The 24,798-nt window shown below is 43.4% G+C and overlaps 1 protein-coding gene across 1 annotated transcript in view; it reads right to left on the bottom strand.

Moving 5' to 3' along the window:
* Window positions 1–24,798, bottom strand: part of NPTN (neuroplastin) — a 44,750-nt gene that overhangs the window by 10,315 nt on the left and 9,637 nt on the right. The window contains exons 3-5 of the mRNA XM_025207175.1: window positions 19,867–19,961; window positions 7,425–7,558; window positions 4,836–5,109 (exon numbers count right to left, since the gene is read on the bottom strand). Coding sequence (XP_025062960.1) covers window positions 4,836–5,109; window positions 7,425–7,558; window positions 19,867–19,961 — 503 coding nt within the window. The remainder of the gene's footprint in view (window positions 1–4,835; window positions 5,110–7,424; window positions 7,559–19,866; window positions 19,962–24,798) is intronic.

The following is a 24,798-nucleotide window of genomic DNA, read 5'->3' as shown; positions in this document are numbered from 1 at the left end:
CAGGCACAGACAGCCCCACGCAGGCTGCAAGCGGCTGCAGTGCGGGACACTGGGCATGGGGCAGGCAAAGGGCCGCTTTTCCCTGTGTTCAGCACCACCTTGTAACCCAGACCTGCTGCTAGCCTGGGCCCTGCACTGGCTCCAGGCTCGCCCACTGGGGCTGCGTGTAGCGACAGCAGCTGTGGCCCCCCCACTTGCCGCACTGGGCAGTGTTTGCCACTGCTGCCTCTGTGCAGCCCAGTGTGCGAGCTCCAGGCAGGCAGCAGCAGCCAACACTGCCCGGCATGGCAAATGGGGGGGTCCACAGCTGCTGCACACAGCTCTGATGGGCGAGCCTGGAGCCAGCATGGGGTACAGGGGCTGGGTTACAAGCTGGTGCTGAGCGTAGGGAAAAGTGGCCCCTCACCCGCCTTGTGGCTGGCGCCCCATGCTGCACCCACTCGCAGCCCACATGGGGCTGCCTGTGCCTGCTCCAGACAGCCCCGCATAGCCGGTAAGCGGCTGCAGCAGGGAGCGCTGGCCATGGGGCGGGTGAGGGGCCACTTTTTCCCCGCACTCAGCACCAGTTTCTTCCCTGCTGGCACGCAGGGGGTCAGGGCTGTGCTGCCCTCCGCCTGTACCGCAGGGGTGGGAGGCACTGGGAGTGAGTGGGCGGGGAGCCAGCAGAAGCACAGGGCCTGCACTGGTGACCCGGGGCCCGCGCTGGTGGGGCCCAGAGCAGGATGGCAGGAGTACAGGGGTCCCGGCCGACAGGGGCTCTATGGAGCTGGGCCAGCTCCCCCCTGTCCCTGCTGGTGCAGCCCAGCCTGGCTCCACAGACCCCTGCTACCCTGTGCCCTGCTTTGGGCCCCACTAGTGCTGGCCCTGGGACACTGGTCCCAAGATGGTGACCAGGGGCGGGGCTCCTGTCAAGGGGCAGAGCTACCCGTGCGGCCCTCAACAGCCTGCTGAAACTGGGTAAGCGGCCCTCCACCCGAAATAATTGCCTGCCTCTGATCTAGAGGCCCAGGTGACGTGCAGCACATGCTGTCGCAAAGACACTGCTAGCAGCACTGAAAGCTAGTCTGGGTTTATCTTAACACACTTCAATCATAGCACTGGATTTTAGAAGAGAGATACCCTCAAGAAGGGGAGGGCTTAGTAACTTTTCTTTTTAAAAGGAAAAACCTGAGATTTGGTCCAATTGGGCTTCTATGTAATTGGAGATTTTATTTATTTATTTATTTTTAGTGGGGATACATTGATTTCCACTCTCAAGAAGAAAAAAGTATGAGAGGTCTCAATTGCAGAGATGGGCTAAAGAAAACAACTCTCATTCCGGAGTTCTCCTTAAAAGGAGACTTTAGCTGAAAACTGGAAAGTTTGGGAGGAGTCTTTAAAAAAAGGAAGACTAAACAAAGAAAAGATCTTTCCTTTCCCATGAAGGGCTGGCTCCAGTGCTGTGAACCAGAATGGAGGAGCCCAGTGGATAAGACTGTCAGCACAAGATTTTTATCTGCCTATGCCATTTAAGCTATTTACTGCTCACAGACACTTGATATGCCAAAAGTAAGTTCTCTGTGCTCTCGACTACCATCACGTTGGATTTCAGTGACCCTCCAGCTAGCAATTCTTAAGGCAAGGCTAACTTAACTCTCTCCCAATCTGACTGCCTCTTCTGGGAAATCTCACTGCCAGGATTGAGACTCCACAAATCAACCAACCTGGGATATGTCAAAGATCAGGGAAGGTGGTAGTTTGCAGAGTCTATGGAAAGACTGGACAGATCTCAAGAAAAGGAACGTGCGCCAGAGTTAGGGACCTTCACCAAAAGCACTACTAATATTTTTTTTTTCCTTTAGGCCAGAAGAGACTGATAGCTCAAAGGTCTCACTGATTATGTCTGCAGTGGCATCATGTGGGAACACGTCTGCAGACAGCCAGCACCCATCCCCAATTAGAACTTGTAGGTCAAAATCAACATCTAAAAACTTCATCGAGATGTCTGCCAGTGGAGATTATGGATGATAGTTAGCACTTGGAAATACACCAGTTAATAAGTAGCAGGATATTCAGTAAAATGGATTAACGGAGCACTACAACATGCATGGGTTTACCAAACACAGTCAACATTAACTTAGCCTGTAGCGCTTCTACAGACTTTGGTATGTTCAGGAAAGAATGCCAACTACAGGCTACTCTGAAGTTTTGAATGCAATGGCAAATTCAAAGCAAGTGGTAAAGATAATGAGATGGTTGATCTTAAACCTTCATTTTGGCATTTCATGACCCAAGTGTTTAGACAGACAGCAGCTTTAAAAGTGTCCATTTAAATCTTTTATTGAGTAAACCTGAAAGGTCAGAGATCAGCAACTTCTTAGAGAAGTTTCTCTTTGGTGCACTTGTCCTACTGTGCATGGCCACCTCCCCCAGTTTGAGAGGGTGCCTTCCACAGCAGCAGAGAAAACTTTAGTGTCCAGTAGTAAAGTACAAGAATAAGCCGGGGGCTCCAGGATACATGCTTAAAAAATCTGGACTAGTTTCAGATTTAGTGGAACAGACTGCCCCCTGACACTTTCCCTTTACCCAAGCACACAATGGAAATGTTGATTTTAATGTCCTCCTCTAGTCAAGGAAGTAGAGAGGAGAGAGAAAAAAAAAAAGATGTTTCAAAACAATGCTTGGGGGCTTAAGCTTCACTGCCTTAAAAATAAGGGTATTCAGAATAAGCAAATATAGTAATCAACTATTTGGGGCCATCACCACAGACCACTTCCATTGAAGGAGATAATCTTGGGTTTTCTGAAGCTTTTGAAAAGAATGACCGAACCAATGGAGAAAAACAAGGTAGTCAAATCTTGAAGTCAACTACAGACATACACGGAGGTCCGTGCTAAGTAAGTTTAGCCTAACGTTATTGCAAATATTTCTAACTCGGTCACATGAAAATCAACTTCCTTTAGAACAGGCTTTACAAGGGAATAGAATCTACTGATCTGTTTCCACATTAAGTTGCAACTGTTAAATCCTGTGACAAACTACAGAAGGCCAGTGGAAAAGATGGGTTTGACCCAACAGGCTACTCCCATACCCAACCTAGTTCACATTCCTTTTGGCAAAAAGAGTTTCATAATGGAAAATACAGTAATCAGAAGTTTGGGATTTTTTAGACTGAATTCCCAGACATGCACACAAAGTTTTCTAGGATGGTTTACAGCTCCCCATGGGTGGAGGTGGGGGGGATGAGCTGCTTCTGTGTTCAGGTGCTGTATTGCCAGTCATCACCATAGTATTAGTGAATATGCCTGAATTTATAGCTGTTAGTTAGGCACACATGCATGCACCACTCTCTCATGTGGACGCCTAACAAGCTTAGCAGGGCCTCTGTGCATGCTTCATATAGGGAAATCTGAAATGCTCATAACTTGGTCAAAGCAAAACCAGTTTCCTTTCAGCTGAAGACATGCACTACTGCTACCTAATAAGGAACCCTTTCCACATCAAAGAGAAGCTTTCAAGTCTCAGCTGTTTTGATGTGAGATTAAATGCGCAACAAATTATTTAAAAAAAAAATTATTTTATATATATATATATATATATATAGAAAAAAGGACTTTTTCCATTTTCCAAGGCATTATTCAAATACTGGAGCTGTTTTTGCTCAAAAACTTTGCAACCTTCTATTTTGGGCATGGGACTTTTCACCCCAAAAAAGATATTGTTTTGCCAAGTTATGAAGAACAGGGTTGTATGCTGGCTCTTTTGTACAGCCTTAACTACAAATAGTCATTGCTATACAAGCTGTAATACATTGATGCTTTCAATACCTGTCTGAGATGCTAGAAGGCTTGTCCAGTATTAGAAAATGCTACTGAATCATGATATAGACCCAGGCCACTTGCTTTCTGCGCCCCTCTACACCACTTGTTCCATTACTTGAAAACATCACACCCTTGCAGTGAGCAAGATGGCATACCATCACTTCCTCACTAGGCTTCCTTGGGTAGGAATTCTGGATAAACACTGTAAGCAACTGGGTCTTTCATACACCAGTTTCTCCTCTGAAAATGTCCCCCTTCTTTAAAGAAAGAAAGATATGGTGTAAAAAGCTTGTATTAGTCATAATCGTTTTATCCTCTCTCAAAAGTATCATAAGCATGTTAGCTAATTGATTTTACCAGACCCCCATGGGGAGATAACCTAGCTCCTCAACTTGGAATTTATCCCACTATTTCCTGCTAGGCAAAACCTCCAAAAGTATTAATTGGATTAGATATAGTCTCAGTTAATGCAAGACATTTCTAATGTCACTATTTTCAGTCTTACGTAAGTGACTTTGGAAAGAAAAAAGCAAATGTCTCTTTTCTGATCATTTAGAAGTCAAAATTGAAGTCCCTTCCCTGAAACATAAAAACCAATCCCCTGCATGTTTTCAGTTTAACAGAGCTGCCAAACTGAAGGAGGGAATGCTTCCAGGGGCTCCTGGGCTTCATTTTGTGCCCTATGGTGCCTAATTCAAGTGTCAAATCTAACTTCTACTAGCAGGCAGGTGAAAATAAGCTACTGAACTTAGTTCTTTTGCAATGAAAGTTAGCAACATGGAAATAAATGTTGTCTTCTTCTGTAGCTTGAGAAATCAGAAGATACACAAATCTAGGAATTAATAGACAGTACTGTGATTCTGCACAGTTACTGTAAAAAGCCTAATATTTGGAGAGAAAGTGACTATTTAGATGGGACAAAGCTTTTCACAGCTTCATGAATTCTAGTCCTTACTTTCTCCCACTGCTCTGGTTCCTTAAATCAGTAATAGCATCATCATTTTTTTTTAAACAAGTGGCTTGGAGAACACTTACCGTCTGGGACTTCATCCGGCCTCTTCCTCTTCTCATAAACCACTATGATGACAACAAGGATGATGATTTCAGCCAGTATCCCCAAGAAGGGCCAAAGAGGGGCCAGATGGCTACGCACACGCAGAATGGTGATGACAGCATCGGTGCCAGCCTGGTTGGTTGCATTGCATTGATACTGGCCGGGATCTTCGGTTATGTCTAGGTTTATGATGCTCAGCTCCGTGTAGTTTTCTTTATTCGTAATGAAGAATCGGCCAGAGGAGTTGTTGATGTCCTGGTGTAAAAAAGAAAAAAGAAAAAGCTTTTAGTAACACCAAGTGTATCTTCTGCACTTAAAATGCAGATCTACTTTAAAACAAATGTAAAGAGATGGCACACTTACATACATGATGAAAGGATATTTTTGTATTGCTTATTTATTTATTTTTACTTCCACGTGCCCTGCAACACCAGTGCAGTTGTGATCATGTAAAAAGAACTGTTACATTCCAATTGCAACTCAAAGCAACATAACTGAAAAAGTGGAGCTGAGATGTAGAAGACCCTACTAACAATATACAGGGTGAGTCTGCCAGCAGGCAGATGTTTATCTGAAAGTCATGACTAATCTGCAGCCTCAAAGCCATTTGAGGGTGCAGCACACTTTAAAGCTAGCTATATCTGGACTTCAAACAGGGCTGTAGTTAAAAAAAAAAATGTTCTAACACTTTTTTGGTAGCACTTTTCCACCGAACTCAAGATAAAGACTCCATGAATAAACTTGTATTGCGACCTTTCCACCTTGCAAGGGAGTGCCCTAATCACCTGGACATAGGGTATTCTGAGGAGGGTTTTTTCAGTCCCTCCTGGTGCAGTTGCTTCTCTTGGTCTGAAAGTCACTGTGGCAGAGTAAGAATGATTAGTGTGATGGATTTGATTGTTATGACATTCATTAGGGTTTCAGATCTTTCTCCAGCAAGTGCTGGTTTAGGCAGACAGGGGAGAGGGGGAGAGAGTGTCAAAAGGTGAGCTTGAGAGACTTCACAGGACCACACAATCTGGTAGTTAGGGCAGACGAGAGAAGAGGAAACTGTAGGCCACTGAATGCTGTAACCAGTTTGCTGTTGGCTAAAAGCAGTGTGTCTTTATCCCCCTCTTCCTCCAACAACTTTTTTAGTTAGCTTTTATTTTCACTGCTTTATTGCAAGTCCTGGAGATGTTCCATTTCAAAAGTCAGATAAAACATTTAGTTTTGAACAGAATTTTTCAATGTTTAGTTTGGTGAGAAAAAATTCAAATCAGATTTTTTTTCAGGTTTTCATTTCGGCAGCCAACACTCTCACCTTCCCCTCCTCTCCAAGTTCAATTATTCTCACTTCCGTACCGAGCATCTTGTTTCAACCTAGCTCATAAAAACAAGGTCCTACTCAAGCCAGCTGCAGGTTCTCTAAACACTGAAATAACTGAGGCCAGGATCAAGAGGCACAGGCAGACCAGTGGGAAAAGGGCCCAGGTCAAAACATGGGGAACACCAGATGAGAACAGAGGCACCATGCTAACCTGCCTTTGACAACACTCATTTTGCTACATAGTAATTAATGAAGAAAAAGGACTTTCAGTCAAGGAGACTGTCATAATTCCTACTAGAAATTATGCATCATTTCTCCACTGATGAGCTAGTTTCTCAATCCCAGGCACATCACAGTAGGTAAAGACCAAGTAAAGGTCTTGGCCTTGCATTCCCCTCCTTGCCTGCCAACCCAACCTCTCATTAAATCTTCTGGCCCAGACATAAGTAGCTGCATGGAAAAATATGCATGTGTAGCAAACACTGTATGATCTTAGCCTGAATGAAGGTGACAGTAACAAATCTAATTTCATAAATCATATCAACAGTGGCAGGCATCATGGCAACCCCCCCAAAAACAAAACAAAACAAAACTGAACAACAAAAAACTGGCCATTTTATGCAGACAGCATTGGCTGAAAAGCTTTACCCAAGATGGAACAGTTTGTGTTCCAGCTTTTGCATCAACCGCAGCGCAGTAGTACAGAAAGTTCAGAGATGTTTCCTGGCTGCACTTGAGATTCTAGGATCCATTTTGCATTGTTATATAAAAGGTGAGTAACTAACCTTAATGGTAGTTTCTCAAAACTGACTGAATTATCATTTTGGGAAGTCAGTCTGCAAACTGAACAATGTACCTGGAGAACTTACTTTTAAGTTTCAAATAAAAAACAGCCAATACAATGCTGAAAATATCTCAGAAAACTGCCTTTCCTGTTTAAGTTGCCCAGTGCAAATTACACCATCTTTCCATGCTGTTAGCAGTTAATGTCTTTGTCATGCCCAGCAGCAAGTGCAATGAATAGCTTTTCTTCCACAAGAACGGAGGACAAACACCTATCAATATGCAGTCGCCAGCTATAGTGCAATGTAAGCAGGGTTGTTGCTATGGAAAAAAAGGTTTTGCTCTAGTTCACTGAACTTTCAAAGAAATTTACGAAAATAATCTTGATTTTTCAGAGTGCCCACAGGTAGTCAGTGGATAAGGATTCCAGGTTGCTTTCTAATGGGTATGTCAGGAGGCTAAATTCGGGTTCACTCACCTCAAACACATCATTGATCCTCTTGCGCCATATCCATTCAGGATGCGGGAAGCCCACAGACTTGCAATACATAACTGCTTCCTGTCCTTCATTTTTGTTCTCGCTTCGCTTGTGGCCAGTGATTTCAGGAGCAGCTACAAAACACAAACAGAAGCTCTGCATTTACAACCTACTCTTTGAATGCGACCATCTCATGTTCCAGTGCCTCAAACAGAAATTTAAACCTACAAAATCTCCAACACCAGGCACCTGCCTTTCCAGACCGAGCAGAACTTGCACAGTGAGAACAATCCCCATATCTTTTGACCCCATAACAAAAGAAGAACAGGGATAATATGCAGGCTTTTAGGTATTTCTTGCCAGAAGTGTACGTGTAGGGCCCAACTGAATTCATGGCGAAAGTGGACTGCACTGTGGCTCCTTTAATCCCTGCTGCTGACTGGTAGAGGGGGGCCCACTTGACTCCCTGAGTGGCGAGGAAGCAAAACCCGTGGTTTTAAACATGGCACTTTGTTCCCCTCCAGCCGCTCACTGACTGAGGGGCCCTGGTGGCCCCGCTGCTTGCTTCCGACTGGCAGGGAGGCAAAGAAACTGTGCCATGTTTAAAACCACGGTTTTTGCTTCCCTGCCGATCAGGAGCAAGCTGCAAGTGGGCCCCCTCCATCAGTCAGCGGTGGGAAGGAGGGATGTGTCGGGGGAACCTGCAAGATTAGAAGAGCAGCAACGCAGCCCATTTCTGCCATGAATTCAGTAGGGCCCTATGTATGTGTGGAGGGAGAAGCAAACGAAGAGGTTCAGTGTTGAGGACTCCTCACAAGAGTCATTCTCCAGCTAGTCCTTCTTCTCTGCCAATTTAGGGGCTTGCCAGCAAAGTAAGGTAGCTACTCTAGTGATACCTGCTTCACAAGTGAGGGCTTGTTACTCTGTAACAGGGCTGGATTAGAAGTCTTTCCTGCATCTCAAGGCTCTCCCAGCCATCCTATTTGGGAGCTCACAGAGCAGAGGGATGAATACACACAATAGGGCCCTTCTCCCAGATCATGTGATGCATGTGTTTGCTAATAGGGTTGTGGCTATTCACTTTGCCAGTTTTGCCTCTGCAGCCTGTCACAGCATAATGCCTCATGAGAGATTATGGTGGATCAATGGGCTGCCTGAGCTGAACCTTCACTTCGCAGCTGGCATAGTGTGCTGCAGTGACCACCACCTTTAAAACCCATTCGCTTTCTAGCCTGCTAATTTTGTCACACGTGGCCTGCTATGTGACCACTGGACACTGATCTGTTAATCCAGTTTAAGTCCAATGTGAGAGCTCCAACAGAACCCAGACAAAGTTTTTCCAGAGACCTTTCAAATACAAAAGCTTCCTTTGCATCTCAAGTTTACGCAAAGAAAGGCAGTGACAATCATTTCTACTGAGAAGAGGATTAAAAAGTTGGCTTTTCTTATAGCACAGGTACAACTGGAAGCGAGTTTGAGGAACTAGACAAAAATATAATATCTGGGTCAGTCACAGCAAATGGAATAAGCACTGCCTCCAAAAGTGTTGGACACAAGGGCCTTTGCTAGCAAACATAACTATGCTGCAACTTATTATGAATGTTCTTGTTAGCCAGAACTAGCAGCCAGTGGAGCTCCCATGATCTCAACAGGAACAGCTATTTTACATTAAAGGGGAAGGTGGGTGTTAAAGAGCATTTAAAGTATGTGAAAAAGCGTATGAATTTCTCAAGCAGTTATTTTCTGAAGGTCAAGCAACAATTGTAACACAGTATTGCTTTAAAGTAGGCTTAGGCTAGATTGATGAACTCCAGGATAGGTGGGCATTGCAACACCCAAACCTGCCTCATTCAAGGGAAGAAACTAGCTGATTATCAGTTCAAGAACAGCATTTCAGATCCACATTCCCATCCAGACAGGTTTTTGATCATTCACTGGTACGCCCTTATGTGGCATGTAGCAATACTTTATAAACAGTAAACCTAGGATCTAGATGAGCTTAGCAAAGATCCTAGACAGAAAGATGCAGACAGACCACAAACCATGTCACTGGTCAAGGCCACAAAGTGAATTCAGTGGCAGAACCAGTTTAGGCTGCAAGAGTCCGACTTCCAGGCTCAGTCTAAGCCACAAAAACAAGAACGAAGCAAGGCTCTTACTGTACAGAACTGGTTTAGCACATCAATACACACTGGATACTACCCAGAGGAGGTAGTGCTAACCTCAAAGCAGATCACTAACAAACACTGACCACTAGAGAATTTTCCAATTTTAATGGTAGGTTCTGACATTTGGGGAAAAAAATCCTTTAAGTAGTGTTTTTTTCCCCCCTTTTCTTGTTTTGATTTTACAGTATCTTTTTACCAAAGAAGCCCAATTAAAAAGGAAATGCCATAAAACAGTTTATGACCACATGATACTGGGCTCTTCAAAGGTCAAACAAGATCCAGTAGCTGGCAATGGAAGCAGGACAAATTTAGCCTAGAAATAAGACATTTTAAAGATAGGACTATTAACTACTGGAACCACTTACCAACGGTTGTGGTAGATTTGCCATCACTGACATTTTTAAACTCAAGATTGGATGGTTTTCCCTCCCTAAAAGATGTTCTAGCTCAGACAAGAACTGGGTGACGTCCTGGAGTCCATACTACAGAGGAGGTCTGGCTATATTAGTTCTAATGGTCTCTTCTAGAGTTGCATTCAAAGTATATGTTTTGACCCCATGTTTCAAAGGACTGTTTTAACCCCATGTTATAGATTTTAGAGGATAGTTATTTCTGGCAGGCAAAGTTCCAAAAACAAATGGACTTTTTTTTTTTCAGTGGAGGGTCTTTAAGAGATCAGTAAAATCTGCTTGAGAGTTAGTGTTCTGCTGTATGCAAGGACCAGGCTCCATCTGCAGCCTCCATCCCTGGAGATAGTCCACAGCCTACAACCTCAAACAGAGACAAGGCATTTGGACAACAGGACATCAGATCTTGCAGGAAGAAGGGACTTCCATCGTCTGCTCTGAAAGATGGTAAGCACAACGCAAGAGCCTGTGACACAGGCCCTTAACTGTTATGAAGGCCACTTCTCCATTAAATTTGGGAAACAGCCATGGGGTAATAGGAGATAAGTAACCATAGTGAGCCCAAGAGACTTATCTTGTGCATTTTGCATTGGTTTAGGATGTGCTATGCATGGATTAGGTCCCATTTTATGGAACACAACAGGCAGGGGCTGGGGAGCAGAAAAGACAGATGACCAGGCAGCAAGGTGACAGTCCCAAAGCTGACATCACAGGATTAAATCAAGAGGGACTGTAAATTACTCCCATTAGGAAAAAGAGAAAAAGGATTCATCGGCTTAAACTGCAGCCTCACACAGTCTCCATCTGTCAGCACAGTTTTCAATGCCATAGATCAGCAGAGAGAAGCAGCAGAGCCTTGCAGAGGAGGAAGGTGAAGTAAATCAGCACTGCTAACGCTGGCCCACTTTTACTCCACCAGCAACCTGTGAGGAAAAAAAAAACGGGGCTGGGGAGAAGCTTTCTAGGACACCATCATGCCAGCTGCAGGGTGACCTAGCATTCTCCTAGAGTCAGGAGATAATTACAGTCCTTTAAGGAGAGGACAACTTTGCTGGGTTATCCCAAAGAGAGCCTAAGTGACAAGAATACATTCTGCTTTCTTCATTGCTAGGCATAGTTATGCAGCAGTCATTTCCAATTCCAGCAGGGCCTTGACTATTTCTAGCATGCAGTCTGATGGGAGCGTTGTGTGGAATATTAATAATCTAGAGCTTCCTAATGCTAGCTGGTGTCATGAATGGCTGAGATGTTAGCCTGATATTTATTTTGCTAACCTTCTGACCAGCTGTCAGTGCGTTTCACCATGCCTATTGCAATGAACATCAGAGACCAGCCTGGCTGACTTGGGTCAGCAAATCAGAAATAGGAAAATATCCTCCTCTAATATAGTCTTTCTGGCTAAGGGAATTTTTATACAGTTCTGGTCCAGGGCCAGCAGAGCAAGGGAGAGGTTTGGTAAGCACGGAGTGAAACAGCTTCTGTTCATACGTGATTTAGTTTTCATTTAAGCCAAGCAGCAGTGTTTAGCACACTGGAAGCCAGGAACTCCTAAACTTGGAACCCAGCTGTAACCCCAATTTGCTGGGTACCTGCGGATGAGCTGTACGCAGCATCAGCCACCTTCCCAGTAAAAATGGACTAAAGCTTTTTCCTCTGCATTACCTCACCACCTTGCAGGAAAATAATTCATTTTTTATAAAATACCATTATTTATGCATTTTTTTTCCTTCAGTGTCTGCTATAAAAAGAGGAAAATACTGTATCTCGATCCAATAGACCTCTCTGAAATGAAGTCTAGGAGAGCAACAAAAACCAGTCCATGTCATAATTAGATTTCAATTTAATATTACATTTTGGCTAAACTTAATTCGTTACATTCTAAACCAAGAGAGACATTCTTCATATAAGCAATGTTTTTCCTGCTGCAGGTAAGAAACCTGTTCATTTACAGCGTAGTGTGGAATGTAACACTGCATCCAATGAAAGAGAAACAGTTTTTTCCTGCAGAAGATCACATTAAGCAGGGACGAACTTCTTTACCACCCTCACATCTTCAAGCAGACTATGTAAACCACCACAGAAGATACTGTACCAGTCAGCTGAAATGGGAAGTCTGCAGAGCACTCCTGAAAGGATTTCCTTTTGAACATGACATACAGTGCTGCTTCTGACTTCAAGGAGGGATTTGTCCCATTGCTTCCAGTGGAAACAAAAGAAAGCAGCATGGCAGAATTGGATGTATATCAACAAATGTCATGCAGAATAGGTCAGAACCGTACCGCAATTTCTATAGCCCTTTGCAACATTCCCATTAAAAATACTTACTAGGAAGAGTAGAAGTGGGTCAAAACATTCTTGCATATATCAAATTTTAACTATCTAAAAGGAGCATTTATGTATGAGATCTCAGGAGGATGAGTTGGTAGGTTAGAAGAGTTCATTTGGCTTCTCTGCACTTCGCCAAGGGTATAGTACTACACTGAAAGAGTAAATGCAAAGGATGCCCCTGGTAACACACTTTAGAGCCTGGTATGGAGAGTCCTTTTACAGAGTATGACCTGTCCACCCATAACCTGGGTTCTTGTTGGAAAAGGCAAGAAGTTGGGCATCCAAAGTCATGGCCAGGCATATCCAGACAGGTGCTGAGCCATAAACTAGTAAAGATTAGCCAGGATCCTCTCCAGTCTGGGGACTCTGCCAGTGTAGATGCTGTTTGCCCTGATAACTTCAACTGCAAGATACAGCAGTTCTGTGAGGGTGGTAAGTAGCGGTGTGCAAAACAGGCCATAGTTGATTCAGACTGAATTGGGGACAGAGATCGGATCGTTGATTAGGAGCACTGTCCCCGATTTGATTTAGCCGAATCTGAACTTGGAGATTTGATGCTGATTCAGGAAGAAAAAAAAAAAAAAAAAAAAATCAAATCAGTGATTCAGCCATAGACACAGCTTTAAATGTTTTTTCTACATACCTCGAGCTACCAGGCGCAGCTCATGAACACTGCGATGCTGGGGAGGATGGAGTGTCCCACTGGAGGAGCACAGGGGGGTCCCCAGTGTGCTCGGCGGCAAACCCGGAAGTGGACCAGAAGTACTTCTAGTCCACTTCCGGGTCTGCTGCTGAGCACGCCCCCCCCCCCAGGCTTGGTGATCAGCCGTGGGGGGACCCTGGGTGCCCCCCAACCCAGGGGGCACCAGTTGCCAAGCCGGGGGTGCTTCTGGTCCACTTCTGGGTTCACCACCGAGCGCACTGGGGACCCCCCTGTGCTCCTGTGGGACACTCCAAGTACCCCAGCATCGCAGTGTTCACAAGCCGCCTGGTACCTTGAGGTATGTAGACAAAAAACATTTAAAGCTGTGCCTACGTCCGAATTGCTGAATGTCTCTGAATCGATTCAGAGGGTTCCAATTTGATTCGGCGAGATTAAAGGGTCTCCTGATTCGATTCAGATTTGGAGATTCAGCTGCCAAATCTCTGCCGAATCGAATCAGTGACCAAAGCTTTACACAGCCCTAGTGGTCAGAGCTCTTTTTTTGTTGCAAAATTGCTGCATTGGCTTCCTGGAACAGCTGGGGCCAGACCAGCCAGTGATCATGGCAGAGAATTACAGACACACCTTCCTGCCTAAGAGTCAGCGGAAGGAACATTCATTTTCTTAAAGGCTCTTTATCCTTTTGTTTGGCTCAAGGCCAGAGCATTGCATTAGAAGTGCAGGCATTGTATGTAGAAGCTAAATGCCTCTGAAGTGGGAGGATGTGAAGGTAAGTGTTCTTCAGAAATGATTCCCCTGGAAACTGGCTGCTAGCACCCAGTGACGACTACCCCAAGTTTATTATTTAACAAATTAATTCCCCAACAACATAAGAGAGACAGAAGGGGAGGTCAAAGGATCCTCTGTGGGTGGAAAAAGAGAAGCAATAAGTCTTATTTTTTTCATGCTTTGGGGCAAAACGCTTTCCTTTTGGTGGCAAGGCAGGGTGGAGAGAATGGTCTCTCCTACTTTCAATGGGGTCACCTTACAGCCTCTTTGAAGCCTTGATGCTCATGAATTTCCTCTGCTTGGATATACATGGAGAACTGGAAACTTCTGGTCGGAGCTGCTCCTGACTCATCTTAGGGTTGTGGCTATAGCAATTTAGCAGCATGTGTGCTATGGTGGAAGGAGGATCAGGACAAGCAGAAAAACAAGCTTGTTGCCAAGAACTGTACGGACGATGCACAGACACCTTTTACCCTTTAACTCTTCCTCCCAACGCTCCCCCAAAGGAAATATTTTATCCTCTATTTTATATTATTCTGGAGATTTGCTGAGATCTGAAAGAATGACAGTGCTTCTGCAGAACCAAACCTGTCCCAAGCAGAGCAAGGGAAAAACTAAAAAAGCTGCAAACCAGGAGAAGAAATAAGCTTAAAAACAGTTCATCTAGGCTGGCAAAAAGGCTCACCCTCCTGGTTCAGATGACAAAACACTGGACTGACCTCTACTGACAGAGCCCTGCAGACCCATTTCACTGCAAAAGCTAGAATGAAGGAAGGGGAAAAAACACCTCTACTGAAAGTAAAATACCCTTCAAAACAGAAAGACTAGTGAAGTAAGCGTTTCTATGTTCATTTTACGTTTGTTAGACAATCACAAGCTTTCCAACAAGCTTATTCAAACTAGCTTGCGAGTCCTACAGCTCCCAATAAAAGGAGAGGAGTAAACAATGTACTTTTTGCAGCTAAACATTAAATTGTGGGACTGCAGACTAAATAATCTTAAAAAGGAAGTTTAATGCTAGAAGATTGAGGTGGAAGCAGAACACTTTCCCTCGCTTTAAGAGGAGGCAGGGCAAGGTGGCGTCTTATAAACCAACTCATTCAGAGGGGTCTGAAGAAGCTGGTCTCCAGGGTGCCACCCTTCCTAGCTTGCTGCCTAACTTCAGACTAACATGGCTACTTACCTCTCTCATTTTAAAAAGGCAGTTATAGTTAAGTCAGGGGACTAATTTTGACAACATTATTTTTAATTTGTTTTCCAGACACATTCAGTTCTGTTTGAAATCCACTGTGCAAGTTGACAAGTGAATCGCATGTTCCTGGACTCTATTTACCCATGGAGCAGTTATTGAGATTGACAGACATAAAGAAAGGCTATAAACAGGCAAGGGAACAAAAGTCCAGCAGCTCTGATGCTGCTTAGATTACATTTCAGCAGACATGTCACAATGAGTTCATTCCAGGTTTGTCCCAGAAATCAGGAACTCCGCAGGAAGTTCTGCAGGAACTCACAACCAAGACCTGATTTACAAAGTTACATATGAAACTAAGTGACCAGTTCTTCTATGCTTAATTTATGAGCATAAATATCCAACATGTATGCACCCAGGGGCCATGGCCAGATGTACATTTGTAGTGCTATAAGTATTGCAGCAATTTACAGAGCTACAAAAACAGCACTATAATGGAGGAAAGATGTGCATATTCACACCCTGCTCAAAAAAAGACTGCTACAAAATCAGTGCCAAGGCATCCAGGGACATGCTCTCTACCCAAGGGCTGGGGGCAACAGTGGCTTGCTTGGTTATGGCTCTTATTGCCCTCCACCCACCCCCACAATAGGGAAGGGGAGCCGATCAGTGAACAGCCTGCCTGCTCATCTGACAGACCACTACCACTGTGGCAAGCAAAGCTGCCGCCCCCTTACCCACTCCAGGATTGGGGGCTTCAGTGCACTCGCAGACAGCCCATCTTGGGGTGGACTGCAGCTTGGATGACAGCGGTAGTCAGCGAGCAATCAGCCAGCAGCACTGCCCCACTCCTTCAAGGCTGTGCTCACTGACTGTTCAACCTCACTCTCGCTCCCCTTTTGGAAGGAGGAGTGGAGCATTATGGGAGGCTAAGGAATGACCAAAAGCGCCCCTCCCTCCAACATATTACAGTATACCATACGGATGTTATATGTGGTGCTAAAAAAAACAACCCAGCACTACAAAGAAGCTCCCTGTAGTAGGCTACATGCCTCAGGCTGCAGCCCAGCTATAGGCAGGCGGAAACTGATTGTAAGCCTGCCTCAGAAGACCGAGCCAGCTTATGGAGTCATTAGCTGGCCTGTGGGAGTTAAAAGGCTCCTACAAGGGAGCTGAGGGGGAGAGCTCTGAGGCTCTTGGATGAGCTCCAAAGGCCATGCCAGAGTTGCTGCTCTCCTGGGGGTCTGGGAGAAGACCCTGAGTGAAGCCAAGAGACTGCAAGTTTGCTGGAGGGAACAAGAGTGAGAGAGAAGAGTGTGGGTTCCCGGTGACAAAACCAAGCCTAGGCACTCTTTCTAGGACTGGGAAAAGACCATTTGCTATCTGAGTGTTTGTTTTACTGTTTATGTTGATTCCTGCATAGAGGAAGTTTGCCCCAGGGAAGCAGAGACAAGTCAACAAAGACTGCAAACAAAGATTGTTTGAGCTAAGCACAGCTACCTAGCCCGCTACTCTCTCATTTCATCCAAGAACATTTCTGTGGCACTTCAGCTATTTTTGTACCGCAGAAGGAGCAGGAACATCTGTACACTGCACTTTTGTAATACTATAGATGTAACATCTGACCACAGCCAGGGTCAGTTAAATATTAAGTGGTCATGTGCATGTACTCAGATCCAATTTGGGAATCATTGTTTATTTATATAAAGTGACATGCAAATGTATGCACTTGACTTCAGAAAATGTACCACAAAGTCTTCCGCTGGCTAACTTCACTGTTGGAGCAGTAAGCTAATCACCACCCCCAAAATAAAAATTTAGCAATACTTCATTTCAGAACTAACATGAGGATGTTATTCAGTTAAACTACGTAAGATACCATGCAAGTTCTAGTATTAATGCAATAACTCTTGCAGTATTAAATCAGCTTTTTGAACAGAACAATTTAAATGCAATTCTTGGATACCCCTAGCTTGTAGTTATCTTGCAGTCTTCATCTTAAACTGTCCTACATACAGCCTCATGTTACCATTACATATATTGTGTGAAAGCTTAGTGACAAAGTAAATTTGCATGCCACAATTTGATTTTACAGGAGACTTGATAAGGAGTCCCGTTTCATCAATACCCAATACATTCCTGTATGTTTATAGAGGTTTGTTCAATGCCATAGGCTAGGAATAGTCATGGCACTACAAAGAGTGCCTGCAGAATAGGGTCAATGAGTCCGAATTACTGACTGCTGTGCAAACTGCAAGTATCACTTCTCCCAAGAGTGGTGCTTAACAGTCATTAACTTATAATTGGTAATGAGTACTCAGTCGTGTGTATTTATGTATAATTATCTATGGAAAGTGGTTAGTGTAATTAATTATTTTTCTGCTTCTGCCCTGTGTGTCAATGGTTCAAACCAGGAAACAGGATTTCCACTTCCATAATCCCATGTTCCTGCCATTCCTCATGATTCCCAGGTGTTTTTTTTCAGTATTCTTAACTGCCCATGAATGGCATGGCAGCCACACTTTGGATAATGCACAGCCTGCATCTTTTGAGAGTGCTCTAAACTGAAAGGAGCCACCTTCTGTCCTTTGTCAAAGCTGAGTTGTTACATTTTCCTCCTCTCTGGAAATGGCCTAAGTATCATCCCCAAAGCAGCCTAATTCCAAGGGCATATTAATAAAGAAACATTAAACAGAAAATTTAGCAGGAATAAGAGGCAAAAAACTGCACCTAATCTATAGGTTCCCAAAAACAAGCATGCCTTGAACTTAAGGCAATTCAAACAAAGCAACAACCGGCCATATCCTTCCTTTTCTACCTATTAGGTACCTAATCATGAAAACAGGTTTTCAGGCATGTGAGCAGGGTGGAATAGGATAGCAGTTTTACAGCTAAATTAATTTGGTTGTCTAACAGATGGAATAGAATCTGGCCCCAAGTCTTACCTGCTCAGTTACATATCAGTACTTGCTTCTAAGCATTACAATAATTTTGTAGCTATTTTTCTATGGTGACATTTCAAAAATCACAATAGCATGAAGAATTCACTTGCTCCTTGGAAAGCCAGCAACCACCATACTCATCACCAGGTCCAACTTCTCTAGATACCCTCACTAAGATCCCCTCTCAGATGCCACTTCAAAGAGAAATCCTTGAATCAAGACAGGAATTAAACCACTTTTCTTGTTATAACTAGATTAAAATCATCTGTTTACATGGCAATAGTGTATGCCCTATACTACTGCCTTACTTGCTAGAAATGATGACGTAACTCCCTTTATCCCTAGTTTATTTGATGTTTAAAAAATAATAACATCACTCAGACCCTGTTGCAGTACCTGGTCTGTCACCTTCACTTCCCCAACTAATTTAGTAGTCCAGTTAAGCTCTGTCTCCTGGTAGGGGTCTGAAATTCTTAAGGTATCAGTTAACTGTTTCCATTTACTAAAGGCCTTCCTTATGCTATATCACAGGAACCTATCTGATGACAAATCAGAGGCTACCCTATGTGACTGGAATGGGGATACCAATATTTAGGAGACAATGATCTGTTTCTCTTTGCTTCTTGACAGACTGAAAAGAAGCCATGTACAAGTCTTTACATTTTTTAAATAGGAAATGGGTAGGAAGGATTGGAACTGAGTGACTCTCAGAAATTCAAATTAGTTTGGTTTATGACATCTTTATAAAGCAAAGAGCAACAGAAGCCGAGGAATGCCTGAGCTGATTGTGAGCATTTTGGACCCCCAAATAATCTTAGCTGCCTTTGATTAACAAAGCTAATCAGTATTTCACTAATGCACTGACTTCAGTCTGAAAAAGATCAGAGAAAAAAGCAGTAGCTACTGTTGAGGGGAAAGTTCTCTCTCTCACCTGGCCAATTGCTTTGTTAATTATTCAAAGTGAACAAAACAAACAAATCACAAGAATATGTTAGAGCAGTGCCAGCCAACCCATGGCATACAGGCCACAAGTGGCACAGGCAGCCACTGTGTTTGGCACACAAGCCTTGGACACTGAGTGAAAGGGGACACCAGCAATGGGGGCAAGAACTGGGGGTGAGGAGAGCTGGTGCTGTCTTGAGGGTCTGACCCTGTGGGAGCTTTGAGGGTAGTTGTTGACAAATTCAAGGTGTTGTCATATCCTGGTGGCAATGGGATTTGGTAGCACTGGGCAATAGTGCCACTATAATCAGCTACCACATTCTCATTGTTTGGACTCAAATTCGTGGCAAGTTAACACAAACAGCTGGCCACCACTATGGCAGAGTCTTTAGATAGGGCCTATTTATTTTTAAACGGGAATAGAAAGTTTAATGTAGCTAGTCAGTGATAGAAAGAGCCACTGGCCAAAAATATAAATTGACTGTACTGTTGGATCCTCTCTTTAAAATTACATTCATAATCTATTAAGTACCAATGATTTAAATCTCTAAAATAGTTCATAAAATACATCAGTTCAGTATTAAATGGACAGAGCAGGGGAAAAAAAGTGTGTGCATGAAGGGAAATAACTGAAATCTAATGTCAATCCTCGGTGAGGATCATCCATACTTTGCCACCTTTTAAATGTGGCTTCCCAGCAAAAATCTGGTGTGGGTCAACTTCAAATGGGTCTACTTTTCTAAGATGCTGGGTTCATACCCTTTTCACTCTGCAATCCCAAAAGGGACAAAATACTCCCCACAGTACACTGTGAGAGCATTCACAGGCAGCCGCAGAAATCTTAGCCCTGCATGCATGATAGTACAGTAATTGTTCTACTTTGTGATAGGTAATAAGGGAAATATGGGTCAACTTGAGTTAATTCTGTAAAGTGAATATACCCAAAGAGGGCAAATAGCAACATGGATCCAAGAAAAGAAAGGGAAGGAAACTGCTCAACCACTTAGCTTTCAGAAGAGAAAAACCAAGAGTACCTTTCACTTCTATGGAGATGTTGGCTACAGGAGAGCTAGCAAACGTGAACACGCACAAGTATTCCCCTGACTCTTCTGCTCTGGCCTTCGTAATCCTGCAGGCGCAAGGAGAGAATACATCACTGGTATTAGGAATTGTTTTCACAACTGGAAAGTAGACAGGCTGACAAAATGTTTTGGAGATTTTCATTTTTTTTTCATATGTATTTCAGAATAGCACCATGGATTGATTAAATTGGTTTGATCCTGCAATAAACAAGTATCTTATTGTGTTTCCCTATGCAACACACAAAAATTCTAACCTTTTAGTATAATAATATCAATTTATCTAGCAACATCTCACTTACTGTAAAGCAACAAGGAATTTCACCACTTTTACACTAAGTTTGATATGAATTATGCACAAATCACAATTCTAATCCATCTTTTTGGTGCCCAAAACAGCTGCATTGATTGCAACTGGACAGAGACTGTTCCTCACATAAATAACATATCCAATTTCTCAAAAGATGCAACTTATACATCAGTCTATATCATAAAGCAGTCATGGTACAGCTATTTACAAGGACTTGATTGAGGTTAGATACAAACCTAAGAGTGACAAAATCAGAACATGATCATTTTATTCCAAAAATACTGTTTTGTTTTTAACTAACAGCCAGTGGATCTATCAACCGTTTTCCTATTCAAACTGGTCTTGGAAAAATTCCCATGCTCTAAACTAGCAAAACCACGTAAAGAAACCAATGCTTTTTTTTGCAGAAAAAGACCTGGGGGTTACAGTGGACAATAAGCTGAATATGAGCCAACAGTGTGCCCTTGGTGCCAAGAAGGCTAACGGCATACTGGCTGCATTGGTAGGAGTATTACCAGTAGGTCAAGGGAAGTGATTATTCCCCTTTATTCAGCACTGCTGAGGCCACATCTGAAGTAGTGTCCAGTTTTAGGCCCCCCCCAGAAAGGATGTGGACAAATTGGAGAGAGTCCAGAGGGCAACAAAAATGGTGAGGGACATGACTTATCAGGAAAGACAGAGGGAACTGGGCTTATTTAGTCTAGAGAAGAGATGGAGGGGATTTAATAGCAGCCTTCAACTACCTGAAGGCTGGCTGCAAAGAGGATGGAGCTGGACTGTTTTCTGTGGTGGCAGATGACAGAACAAGGAGCAGCTTTCTCAAGTTGCAGCAAGGGAAGTTAAAGTTAAACATTAGGAAGAATTTTCTCACTAGGAGGGTAGTAAAACATTGGAACAGGTTATCCAGAGAGGCTGTCGACTCTCCATCCTTGGAGGTTTCCAAAACCCGGCTAGACAAAGCTTTGGCCAGGATGATCTAGTTGGGGATGGTCCTGCTCTAAGCAGGGGGTTGGACTAGATGTGACTTCTTGAGGTCCCTTCCAACCCTAACTTTTTATGTTTCTATATTCTGGGGTTTGCTGCAACTGAAATGGGGGACAAAGACCTGAGGATGCAAAAGCTGCATTTCTATTCACTCTGCAGAGAATAAATGCACCTCACGTTTCTTCCACCCTTCCCTTGACTGAAAGGTCCTTGAGCCTCTTACATCAAGAATACACAGATGAGCAGAAAAGCTTCAGAAAACAGGTACAAAGAAAACAGTGTACTAGCACATGGCAATTGCTAAGACACTTATCCTAGGTCAAATCACTTTAACATGACACTTGCCCAAACACACACAGAGCAGCATGTGTACATTAAGTCACCATACCCCTTTTGAATGGTATCTCTTTTCTACACACAGGTAAACTGTGGGAGGGGAAAGGGGGAATGGATTTCTACACAAACACAGTATAGTTCTTTACTATAGCAACTATAGTTTTTAACAATGGCAAATTCAAAGCTCAGAACATTGGTGGTTCTGTCTGTGCCCTTTTACAGAAGTAGCTCCCCTTAATTTCAAATGATAAGCATTTATTCTTTAAAAAAAATTGACAACCTATATTAAATAAATACACAAATCTATTTAAAATCATTCATATTACATAATTACAACAGTACCTGTTTGCCGCCAAAGCTTTAAAAAAAATGTCAAAATTACTAAACTAACTGGGGGAAGACAATAGCTAAGCTCCCAGAACCCAAGTCTGCTGAAGGATAATCAGTTTTCAGTAGCTATGGGCTTTTCTGCCAGTGCTTCAAGATTTTCTTCATTTCAGTTTAGGTCATTCCAATTTCATAGATTTCATAGACATTAAGGCTGGAAGGGACCTCGGAAGATCATCGAGTCCAGCCCCCTGCCCAAAGGGCAGGAAGTCAGCTGGGGTCATAGGATCCCAGCAAGATAAGCATCCAGTTTGCTCTTGAAGGTATTCAATGAAGGCGCTTGAACCACCTCCGGTGGTAGGCTGTTCCAGACCTTGGGGGCTCGGACAGTAAAGAAATTCTTCCTTATGTCCAGCCTGAAACGGTCTTGTAGTAGTTTATGACCATTCGACCTAGTCGTCATCCCTTGGGGCGCTCTGGTGAACAGACGTTCCCCCAGATACTGGTGGTCACCCCTGATAAACTTATAGGCGGCCATCAGATCACCCCTGAGCCTGCGCTTTTCCAGGCTAAAGAGCCCCAGGGCTCTCAGCCTGTCATCGTAGGGTCTGCTTCCCTGACCTCTGATCATGCGCGTGGCTCTTCTCTGGACTCTCTCAAGCTTCTCCACATCCTTTTTGAATTGTGGAGCCCAAAACGACGCAGTACTCCAGCTGCGGCCTCACTAAGGCCGAGTACAAGGGGAGAATAACGTCCCGGTATTTGCTTGAGAAGCATCTATGGATGCAAGCCAGCGTTTTGGTCGCTTTACTAGCCGCAGCAATAATCAACCCATTCAAAATTAAGGACTTCAATTAGGAGTAAAAGATGAAAGATGGTTTCCCCATTTGCTAATCCAGAAATAAAAACCAGATTAAAAGGTTGAGATCTACCAGTTCTAAAAATCTTGAAGGACACTATGACCAGAAATAATAGATTTAACTTAATAGTTGCAGAGAATACTTTAATCAGTTAGTTGTAAATACAAGCTGTTTTGATAAACTTTTCCTTGTGCATCCAGCACCTCTTAAATTTCATTTAGCTATTATAAAACTTAAAAAGGATTATTTTCTGCATGCCAATTATAATCAAATGACTACCAAAAAGCAGCTTGCAACAAATTAAAATAAAAAAATTAATATAACAAAGCATTATTAAACAAGTATAACCATAATATACAGATTGTGCATCACTCTGGACAGCAACAAGGGGAATCCAGGAAACATTGTGAGGATGGACAGAGCTTCCGTCTTTCATACCTGTGGTAGAGATAGTTGTGTGACATGCAGCAGAGACTGCTTTACACTTGGAATCCCCGCTAGCTTTTAGTTTCATGTAGAAATGGACGGGACTCTCATACTATCTGTGTGGGGAAATAATACACGGAACTTGGCAGATCACATTGCAACAAAAACAACCCCTTTAAAGAGACCTAGCAGCTTAGCCTCCCAACTAAGAAGTGAATGGAGCTTCAGGGAAAGGCACAGGAAGTTTTAAGTTAAAAAAAAAACCCCAAAAAACCCAAGAAAAACCACCATTCAAACCTACTTAGAGGAGAAATGTGGCCTACCTTCCCTATGGAACAGTATGTATCATGGGTCAGCCACTAATTTATAATTTTTTACTTCTGAGCTGATGTGATTGTCACCAGGAATGAAGTGTTCGGCATGATAAGAAAGGTGCGTTTCCCAGTCGCTCTAAATGGGTTTGTCAAATAAGAGTGCTCACTAATTTAAGGGCAAAAAAACAAATGAAGCAGGCCCTTTAAAAACTTGTCGCTGTGGGAGGGTGGGGAAAGAGGAACCTTGTATTTTGTGCTACAGGGAAAAAGGAAGACAAAAGGTCTTTGGGCAAATCTGATCTCTTATTAGACCAACTCAAATAGTTGGAAAAATTCTTTGCAAGCTTTGCAAAGGAGAAAGGAATGAATTTACAAAAGCTGAAAGAGGCATCAAATGATTTTAGACCAACATATGAACAGGTGTGCAGCTGCTTCCAAAATGAATTGTTCTGGCACTCCGAGCGCTCCCTCACTTGCCTCCAAACAAACTGTGCTGGGTAAGCTGCTCTGCTGAGGCAGTCAGCCAGGCTGATGGAAAGCCTGTGACAGGGCGATGAACACACCAGGTCCCATTCAGGTGCCAACTGACTGCCCTGCTGATTGTTACGTCAATGTGGTATCATTATTTAATAGTTCAAGAGAGGCCCTTCAAATGGAGGCTGGGAAGCTCTACAGGCCAGAAGGGCTGCTCTCACTTACAGGATGCTCATGTAGAGATTGGTGTTTTCTACTGCCCAAAGCCTTTAAAATTGTGAACTAACTCCCAGGCCCTGTGTGCTTGTTCCGATTGCATCATCCAGAGGCAAACGCCACTGCAAGTTTGCCAGTGTGCCCTAACAAGAACTGAGGTCCTTTAGGTACAACAGAGCACATGTGGTCTTGCTCCCCCCCATCCCAGTAGGGATGAAAGCCTGGAGAGTCAAATTCTTGGCTACGTTAAGGGGTATAGGTTGTAGCAGCGTTGGTCTAAAGACACAGGCAGACAAGTTTCTTTGGGTAAATCCGATATCTTTTAGAAGAGCATAGACCAGCTGCAGACACTTCCTCAGCCTGATGAAGGGCCTTTTTTACCCAGAAGCTTGCAAACAAGAATTTCTCTAACCATTTTAGTTGGTCTAATAAAAGATACCAGATATACCCAAAGAACCTTGTCTGACTGTGTTAAGAATGCTTGAGGCAACAGGTAAAAAAGTCACCTTACATTTGCAATACAAATATGTTTTTGATGCTATAACCCATAACCGTTTGTAGCTGGCAAATTATTTGCTGTTCTGCCCAACAGATCCTGAAATTATTTTGGTTTATCAGGAGGAGAGAAAAATGGTGGGGG

The sequence above is a fragment of the Alligator sinensis genome, unplaced genomic scaffold, assembly GCF_000455745.1.
Source record: "Alligator sinensis unplaced genomic scaffold, ASM45574v1 scaffold492_1, whole genome shotgun sequence".
Lineage (NCBI taxonomy): Eukaryota > Metazoa > Chordata > Crocodylia > Alligatoridae > Alligator > Alligator sinensis.
Note: the sequence above shows the minus strand (reverse complement) of the source record. Positions and strands in the feature narration are given on the sequence as shown.